Genomic DNA, 9,747 nt, shown 5'->3' on the forward strand with positions numbered 1-9,747 from the left:
ATTATTAACATGCCGCTTTAATACGGATTAAATTCTCAATTTATTAACAATTGTCCCGTAGACTCGTGGTATATCGTTACTTAATAACAATTGTAAACTATAAAATATAAAGAGATACAATTTCCAAAATTTTATATATACTAATTTTAAAAAATAAATCATGATTAAAATCTAGTATATTGTTATTTATAAGTACACGCGCTAGTCCAATCCTCGTATGCTTTATAGCGATAGTTTTGTAAGATAAACTTTTGTTCATATCACTGTGATTCTGAGTCCATGCTTCAACGAATGACACTTCCCAAATCAATAAGTTATAAAAAGATGTTCAATATTCTTCTACAAATAAAGATGGGAATGATCAAAGTTTTCCATCGAACTGAGTCCTGCGAAAAACAAGGCAAGTGCATCGCAAGAGTTTCCCATTAACAAAAAGCTCTGCCTAAAGAGCAGTTGAACTGTGTTTTGGTCTTGCTGGGAAGTGGAATCATAAAGACGGTCTCTGACAGAGGATGAAGAGTTGACAACTGATAAAAGCCATTACCAGAGAAGTCACAAGCTCAAACCCAACAATTTTCGGGAAATGCCATCCCATGACTCTCTTTAGATAGCTTGTGATAGACGGCATTGTTGCGATGATGACTGCACAAGTGTATATGATGGGGATCAGACTCTTCGGCTTGTTCTTGCGTAGCCACATCAAAGAACCTAGTGCAGCTAGAGATATCGTGAACACCTGAATTTGACACAAACGTTTGATGGAAGTGAGAAACAATTACAGATGGATCTTTCTAGAAATAAAAAATTGGTATGTACCAGATTTGCATTGGCTTCAAGCCCTTGCAAAACATAATCCCAAGTGAACTCCAGTCCTCGAGCACCGACCCAGAGAGGTGCCAACCTGTGCAAAACAGAATCTGCGAATGCCCATCCTGAACAAAAAGAAAGCATTTTTTTAATAAATATTCCATGATTAGGGCAAGCCTAGTAATGTTGAAAGGTCCAACGGAATTTAGTCATGACGACCACTGATAAATATTGAGGGAAGTCTAGAAATGGTTGAAAGCTCCAACGGAATTTTGACATGGAAACTACACTTCCAGTAATCATAAAAAAGGAGTTTCTTTTCTATGAACCAGTTCAAAGCAATTCCACCATCAAATCATCGATTTGTAACATTTTTTTAGAATGTTATATCCAAAGCTAACAATATTTGTAGCAGCAGAGATCCACTTACCAAGGCCAACAGCTTGAAACTTATGGTTTTGGGAGATGTTCCTGTGTGTCAGCTGGGCCAGAGCATAATATAGACCAGCAACGTCTATGAAGCCAATCATTGCTTTCAATGCTTCCTGATACAAGGGAGATTGAACCCATATTTAGTCATCTAGATTATAACATAACAAAACAAGTATAGCGGTAATAGTAGAAGTTGATAGTGAAAAGAAAGTCAACAATGTGCATCTATATAATAGAGAAAACACATTATAAACTTCAGAAAAAGAAGAAATGCATCAAGTGAACCTGAAAAGATAAGTCTGGTTAACATCATATATCATTTTACTTAGAGTAGCAGTAAAGATGACAACTTCATTATCTTTCAATAGAAAAATAACCAACAGACTCATAAGTGCTACAGTAATCTTGTCTTAGCTACAAGTAAATAAATACCTGGTATGGGTCAAATACTTCAGTCTCAGAAACTTGCAGAAAAGTCGCTAAACAAACAAGCTGCCATGAAAATAACCAATAAGCTTAGCTAAAAGCGATTCAGAAACAAATCCATCACAAGAAAGATTTGCGCAAAAATGTTACAGTTGACTAACCTTAACCAATGCAGTAGCAAGGTAAACTACAGCAGCTTTCACGGAGGTTCCAAGTGTATCATATTCAGATCTGCAGATTCACTTTCCGATTACAAACTATAACCCTAACATAAAATTCTAATTCCGTGAAGAAACCATAACAATACACAAAGTCAATTTGTGAACTTCTCAATAACTAAGTTCCGCAGAAACCTATATACTACGTCTAAGATTCTAGATCCCGAAGTTTACAAGTAAGAGATTGTTGTACGCGAAAGAAGATCTAAGTACAATCTTAGATTAGGTATGACTAAACGAAAAGAGATTACAATTTGAGATCACAGATCGAGAAAGAGGATTTGTTCATACAAGGGAGTGGCGGAGTAGTAGACGGCGTGAGGACCGAATGTGAGAATCGCACAGTTGAAGAAGTGAAAAAGCGTCATCGTCCACCGTCGCTCTCTGTTTCTCCGGTACCAAATCAGAAGCTACAGCTCCGGCGGCTCAAAGACGACGACGTGAAGCTGTGAAATTGAAGAAGAAGAGGTTTGTGATCTCTGAAACTCTGATGGAATCAACAAAAATCTTAATGGGTTTCATTTTGGGTCATTATTGGGCCGTCAAATTTTTTGTTCATTTTTCTTGAAAGCTAGTTTTCTTTTCATATGGTTTGCACAAAAAAAAAGGTATATCTTTGTTGTAAAATGAAATGAAATTGGTTTTTTTTTTTTTTTGGTTAGCTGAAATTTGTTTACAAAAGAATGAAATTACATAGTAATAACCAATAATTTGAATTTGGTTACTTTAATTTTGAGTTCTATATATAACCAATAATTTAATCCATATTTGATTTTGTGTTAAACAGTTTCTAAATTTTATTCTTTCTAAAACTTAGAAGTGTTAGTTATCGATATGAATTTTAATATATTTTGAGTAATCCATTTAAATTTTTTTTGAATTTGAATTTTAATATATTTTGAGTTTTAAATCTGTTTTAAATTTTTTGAATAATTAGAATTTTATTATTCAGCGTTCATGTTATTCACTATTTAAGAGCATCTCCATCAATGGTGTCTCATTGAGAAACTATCTCTTAAAAAAATATAAAAAAATTAAAAAAGTAAGAAAGAGAAAGGAGAGAATGTCTCAGAATGTCTGATTTGAGAAACTCTGAGAAACCCACTAAACCACTTGTTTTTCATCTATTGGTTCAATTTTATATTTATGATTAAAAAAATAATTATATAACTGAAATATATTAAAATACTAATATTTTTTTGTTTGAGAAACTCAAAAAGTATCTCACTGTTGGAGATGGTAACGCGTAAAACATTCAAGCCGATTGTCTAGTTCCCGATTAATTGTTATTTTGGCCAAAAAATTTCAGACTACTTAATACATATATATGATTTTTTTGAATACTATAATTCTGTAGTGTTTTGAAGGACTTGCCCAAACAATTTTTTTATATAAAAAATCATTTTCTAATGAAATTTAATATAGAGGAAACTATATGAAAAAGGTAAGAATTAAAAGGGGGAAAAAAAATTCATATGTAACAAAAACAGCAACTGAAAAAAACGTCTAAAGCCTATATAAAAACCACATCACCACTCTCACAACATCCCCTTCTCTTTCGCTTTCTCTCTTCTCTCCCATTAACTTCTCTCTCGTTTTCTCATAGTCTCAACTTAATGCCGTCGGAACCAAACCAAACCCGACCCACCAGAATTCAGCCCTCTACGGCGGCTTACCCACCTCCAAATCTGGCTGAGCCTCTCCCATGTCCTCGCTGCAACTCCACCACCACCAAGTTCTGTTACTACAACAACTACAATCTTGCTCAGCCTCGTTACTTCTGCAAATCTTGCCGCCGTTACTGGACTCAAGGTGGTACACTCCGTGACGTCCCCGTCGGTGGTGGAACTCGTCGGAGCTCTTCAAAACGTCACCGCTCTTTCTCCACTACCGCAACCTCCTCTTCCTCCTCTTCTTCCGTCATCACCACGACCAAAGAAGCAGCCACAAATGAGACGAAGGGTAGTAATGTAATTTCAGGTCATGGAAGCTTTGCTTCTCTGTTGGGTTTAGGAAGTGGAAATGGTGGGTTGGATTTCGGGTTTGGGTATGGGTACGGGTACGGGCACGGGCACGGGCTTGAGGATATGAGTGTTGGGTATCTTGGAGACTCCTCCGGAGTAGAGATTCCGGTGGTTGATGGTGGTGGTGGTGACACGTGGCAGATTGGGGAGATTGAAGGTAAAAGTGGAGGAGACAGTTTAATATGGCCTGGTCTTGAGATCTCAATGCAAACCAACGATGTTAAGTGAAATTGAAACCGTTTCTGATTTCTTGTCTTTGTCTTCTTTTGTTTGTGTCTTTTTGGAATTTTCTGTTTGTTTTCTTTTTTTCCTAAAAAGAAGAGCAAAGAAACCAAATTGAAGCAAATTTTTCTTAGTTTTTGAGGTCCAACAATGGTGGTGTATAAATCCTCTGTTTCTTTGACGAACATATTGGAATGGATTTATGAGTAAAAAAGTAAAAAAAAAAAAATTATTTCTTTTGATTTTTGGTTGGTTAAATTTTGAAAGGTATAGTCAAATGTAGAAAGATGAATTGAGCATATAAGTCCAAAAAGGAAAAAAGTACATAAGTACTGTTGCAGAAGTGAGTAAGAGATACTCTGTTGCTACATCTTTGAAATGAGGAAATTGCGTTGAACTTAATTTTGTTTTTATTATAGATAAACATCAACTACAACATTGTTCATTTGCAGTGTAAAAGATTTTGTATATCAAGTCATGTGAGTCTAGTGTTTAGTATATAAGACAATTCATAAGAATGTTTTAAAAAAAAGTTTCATTCGATCAATGGATTGGAAATTTTTAGGGTTAATTTAGATTATGGTGTACTTATCAGGTTTAATCCTTAGTGTTATTATTTTTTTTTTGTCAAACTATTAAACTATAGTGTACTAGGTTAAACGTTAAAAACAAAATTTGAATGTAGGAATTATAGCTAATAGATATTGTTGTGTAGTCTCCTATTGTGGTCAAAGCAAAAAAAAAAACAAATTGCGTTTAGGTTTAGGTTTGATACCAACATTATGACCCAAGGACATATATAGAGAATGATGTTTAGGTTTGATACCAGCTAATAGAACTTTTGCCCGCATAAATCAATCAACCATGTTCAGTGAGAGCGCCCAAGCATCTGTGGTCTAGTGGCAGAGGAAGCTTTGGGAAAGGGTGAAACTTCCAAACCTGAGTTCGATTCTCCCTGGAAACAAAAACACATTTGTTTGGGAAGTCTGTCAGTTGGGCTTTGGTCCAATTGGTTTACCTGGTAGCCAGAAATGCAGGCGGCCTGACTACCCCTGCCACTTAGTCGGAAGGCATTCCAAACTCGGGATAGGCAGAGTGGTAGCCCGTAAGGGCCTAACCGTTAACACGGTGGACCAGTCCACTATGTAACACTTTGGTGCGTTCTTACCGAGGCCGACCGGATAACCGATAGGGTTTATCAAAAAAAAAAAAATAATAATAAAAAAATAATAATAATAAATAAATGTTCAGTGAGAGCGTAATCAGCTCCATTTAATTGTATGTCTCAGTAACTTAGTTTGAGTCATTGTTAGAGCAAACGCAATGGCGTAATTGAGACATGGGTGTAAGTTATAAACAATTGAGAAATATTGCAAAAGTTACATTTTCAACAAAAACCGGTTGTAGACTTACACTCAAGTGTGAGGCATTATAAAAATAGAAAAAAATGTATTCTCTCTATCCGTCTCTATCTCTCTCTCTCTCTTTTATCTCTTTCTCTTTTAATTATAATAATAAACAATTACTTACACCCACAATTACACATGCTCCACTGCGTTTGCTCTTATCCTTTCTCCACCAACACAAGGTATGTAGAGCCCGGGCCCAACATTAATTTGAGCTTTAGGACAATTTTTTTTTTTGGATCTTTTGTTAAATGAAAAAAGGTTGGACATTTTTGGAACTTTTTACAAGTAAATTTTGAGCACTTTTAACATTTTTTGAAAATATAAATTCTTTTTGTAAAAATACAAGCCAATTAGAAAAAATTTGGACTTTTTAATATATTTATAAGGAATCAAAATTTTTTATCAAGTATTTTTTGGTCCATCTATTTTTTTCTAAAAAACCTGAGCTTTTTTCTTTCGTAATTTTTTTTGGTAAATACTCCATAAGCTTTGCGCCGTCGTACCTCGCCCCACCATATTAGACCGGATATGTATATTCTTCGTTGTTCTCCACGAGAAAGGACTCTCTTACGACTTTATCACAAAATCGAAAGTATAGTATTTTACACACATGTGACTAAAGTAATTGTGTAACGCAAGGCATATTAGATCCAAGTTAATTTATCATCGGTGTTAACTTAGGTTTATGGTTGATGACTTGATGTATAGGGAAAACGAAGTTGAACAATCTATAAAGCTAATAACAAAAAACACAAACTAATTATGCGATCTATATATGTTAATACGTGAGTTACCGGATATAGTAAATTTGCTTTTGAGTGGAGTCTACACCACTAATTTTACACTACTCATAAATTTTGCTTCGTTTATATATTGGAGAATATAATATCTTTCTAATCTGTTTGGTGTGATAACGTTATATTTCGAATTAAATGTGTAACATTTTCAAGAATTTTTTTTTTTTTTTTTAAATAGACATCTTTATTATAAAATTCTCCCAAATGGGCCTGAGCCGAACAACAACAAAAGCCAAGACCAGTTACAAAATAGCAAATCGGCGTTTCACCGGAAGAAAAAGAAGCTCGCCGTTTGTTGATAGATGCCCGCAGAGCAACCGGAGCCTGACATCCGGCGGGCTCAAGACCCACAGTTTTGTGGCTACAACCGAAGACCGTGAAATATCGGCGAAAGAGACCGGTTTCCGCCATCAATTACATACCTCTGACGAACCAACCCACCACAAGTCTCACGGAAAGCTAGTCACTCCGACTAAGCACATCGACGGAAACAGATCCTAAAGAAGCAATCCGACTCACTAGACGGAAACCCCTCTCTTCCAGACCGGAAAAACAAACCAAGATCCCAGAGCTTTGACGAATCAATCCGGCTCGATGGCTGCTAAATTGTGGCGGATCTAAAGGATGGTGGCTCAAATCCAAACCCCGTACACCCGAAATCCACAACCGCCCTCTAAGATCCTATGGATCTGCAGCTAACCACCGAGCAAACAACGAACCCACCTTAATCCCCCCCAACTTCCGCCGTGAACGCAACTTGAGACTGACGGTTGAGCCGGAGGAACTGAGCCACTCACGACGTCCCAACCATGAGAGAACTGTTGCAGTAGACCTCCTCCAATCAGACCCGAGTCACCTCCACATCGAAGGGAAAACGCCACACCACCGTTGACAGAGAAACTGATGTGATCATGGGAAGCTTGGGTCAAGGAACTAAGGAACAGCTTGAACCAGAGGAGGTACTCGACCACATGCTCGACCACCAGGAGGACAATGCGATCGAGTATGCTGATGCTGAACCAGATGATGTACTCGACCACATGCTCGACCACCAGGAGGACAATGTGATCAAGTATACTAATGCACCAAGGAAGTACTCGACCATGCAGGGAGCTAAGGAGCATGAAGCACTTGAAACTAAAGAGGATATGTCATTGCAAGTTGCTACTGGACCAATGACAAGATCAAAGACTAAGTTGTTGAATCAAGCTATCAACACACTTCTACAACACATTGAAGGCACCCTTAAACCGGAAGCTTGTCCAACCACGTTGGTTGTGATTCAAGCCGTTTAAGTGACATCATTGGAGGTGTGTGACTTGCACTCTTTTTCACTCCTCTTGGTTTTGTCCAAATGGGTTTTCCAAGAGAGGTTTTTAACGAGGCAAGCTCACACACTCATATTCGAGCCCAATGATGTCTCGCAGCCCATTACCAAAGGAGAAGCCCATGACAAATTCGAAATCAGTCTTGTGTGTGTTTAATTTCGTTTCTTTCCCGAGAATAACTCTTCATCTTCCTAGAACTCTCTTCTTCTTCTTTATATTTCGTTTCTTCTCCTTTGTAAACGTTATCAAACAATTTCTTATCAATCATCTTTTTTGATTTCGTTTGATCTTGAGTTTGAGTGTGTAATATCTCGAATTCATCTTGAGACTGCTCTTGGTGTGTCATATCCAAGCAGAATCAAGTCTGGAAGTTCAAAGGAGTCTCGCAGCCTTTGGAAGTTCTACTCGACCCCTCAACTCCTCTTATACTCGATCTCACCTTCATCATTTGATCCATTCGTTTTCACCATCACTTGATCATTCAAACCATCAATCTTCGTCATACTTGATCTCACCCTCATTCACTCGATCACAAGCCACTCAAACAATCCAGTTTCACCGTTTCGTTGTTTTTACTCGATCACACTCCTTTATCACCACTCGACCATTCTACTCGACCTCATCACCAAAGTACTCAACCCCCTCTTCACAAGACTACTCGATCACCATCAATCACACCGTATTCGATCCGCCTCCTCACCTACTCGACTCCTTACTCGATCTCATCCACTTCACTCTTACTCATTCCGCATCATTTTAACTTGATCTATTCAACCACTACACGAAGTGCATCAAGGGACTAAGATCTTCTAACTAGGATCATATTAAGTGGTATCAGAGCCACTTCGTGTCAGGTTGTATCAATCTAAACTTTTCATCTTCTGATTTGTTCTTGCGAAATTGTTTCATCGTTCTAGGCTTGAATACTTATCCGATCTGTATGAAACTTGTTAAATCATTTAGATCACGTTCTGAACTGTTTAATTACGTACTCGATCTAGTAATTAGGAACAAAACGATTCGTCTTCCATGCTTGCTCGATTAGGGTTCAATAGAAACTATTTAGGGTTTTGAATTTTCAGACTCTATTGTTTGTTGCTCGATTTACAAGGAACACTTTACTGGTTTTCTTTGTTTTAATCATTGCAGACATGTCTGATAAGGACAAGGAAGAAAGCAGTCAGGTACAGAACAACAAGTTGTTGCTGGAAGCTCTTACAGCAACTCTCACAGCTACTCTTACTGCTAACATGGCAAAAATGATGGACGAAAGGTTTGAAGCTAATGAGAGATCAACCCAGGGCAGACAGAACAGAGATACTAGAAATCCTTCTGATCAAGAGGCGGCACACAACTATTACAGCCAAACCTCTACTCGTAACAGCCATAGAAGGAGAAGACATCACAGAGAAGAAAGAGCTCTACCTAGAGATGACCTAGCTAGCTTGAAGATACGGATTCCTTCTTTCCAGGGAACCAGTGACCCTGAGGAGTACTTAGAATGGGAAAAAAAGATTGAGCTAGTATTCGGTTGTCAAGGTTATACAGAGGAGCGTAAAGTGAAACTGGCACCAACAGGGTTCCAGAACTACGCATTGAGTTGGTGGGATCAATTGGTCACCACAAGAAGACGTGCCAGAGATTACCCAATTGAGACATGGACTCAGATAAAGACTATAATGAGGAAGAGATTCGTGCCCAGCCACTACCACAGAGAGCTACACAATAGATTGAGGAACCTAGTCCAAGGAAGTAGATCAGTTGAAGAATACTACAAAGAGATGGAGACATTGATGTTGAGAGCAGATATTCAAGAGGATGAAGAAGCTACAATGTCTAGATTCATGGGAGGTCTGAACAGAGATATCATTGACAAAGTAGAAGTTCAACACTACGTGGAACTAGATGAGCTGCTACACAAAGCAATCATGTTTGAGAAGCAACTTAAAAGGAGAAACTCTAACCCTAGCTTTGGATCAGTCAAGTCCAGTTTTAGTTCAGGAAAGCCTAGCTACCAAAGGGATGAGCGTTCGGGACTTAAGAGAGACTACAAACCCTTTATCAAGCCAAATGTTGATGATCAA

The 9,747-nt window shown here is 37.7% G+C and overlaps 3 protein-coding genes across 3 annotated transcripts; 1 reads left to right on the plus strand and 2 right to left on the minus strand.

Annotated features, from left to right (window-relative positions):
* Positions 1-234: 234 nt before the first annotated feature.
* LOC9327439 (transmembrane protein 147) lies at positions 235-2,398 on the minus strand. The gene is made up of 6 exons (XM_002894018.2): positions 2,175-2,398; positions 1,827-1,896; positions 1,672-1,731; positions 1,238-1,352; positions 817-932; positions 235-736 (listed from the first exon to the last, which is right to left on the minus strand). The coding sequence occupies exons 1-6, from the start codon at positions 2,249-2,251 to the stop codon at positions 488-490; spliced, it is 687 nt and encodes a 228-aa protein (XP_002894064.1). The 5' UTR covers positions 2,252-2,398; the 3' UTR covers positions 235-487.
* A 963-nt stretch (positions 2,399-3,361) lies between these two features.
* Positions 3,362-4,155, plus strand: LOC9330126 (dof zinc finger protein DOF1.6). The gene has a single exon (XM_002891331.2). The coding sequence runs from the start codon at positions 3,500-3,502 to the stop codon at positions 4,133-4,135; it is 636 nt and encodes a 211-aa protein (XP_002891377.1). The 5' UTR covers positions 3,362-3,499; the 3' UTR covers positions 4,136-4,155.
* Positions 4,156-6,490: 2,335 nt separating this feature from the next.
* Positions 6,491-7,377, minus strand: LOC110224443. The gene is made up of 3 exons (XM_021010509.1): positions 7,319-7,377; positions 7,104-7,235; positions 6,491-7,008 (listed from the first exon to the last, which is right to left on the minus strand). The coding sequence occupies exons 1-3, from the start codon at positions 7,375-7,377 to the stop codon at positions 6,795-6,797; spliced, it is 405 nt and encodes a 134-aa protein (XP_020866168.1). The 3' UTR covers positions 6,491-6,794.
* Positions 7,378-9,747: the final 2,370 nt, after the last annotated feature.

This window comes from Arabidopsis lyrata, assembly GCF_000004255.2.
Source record: "Arabidopsis lyrata subsp. lyrata unplaced genomic scaffold ARALYscaffold_1, whole genome shotgun sequence".
NCBI lineage: Eukaryota > Viridiplantae > Streptophyta > Magnoliopsida > Brassicales > Brassicaceae > Arabidopsis > Arabidopsis lyrata.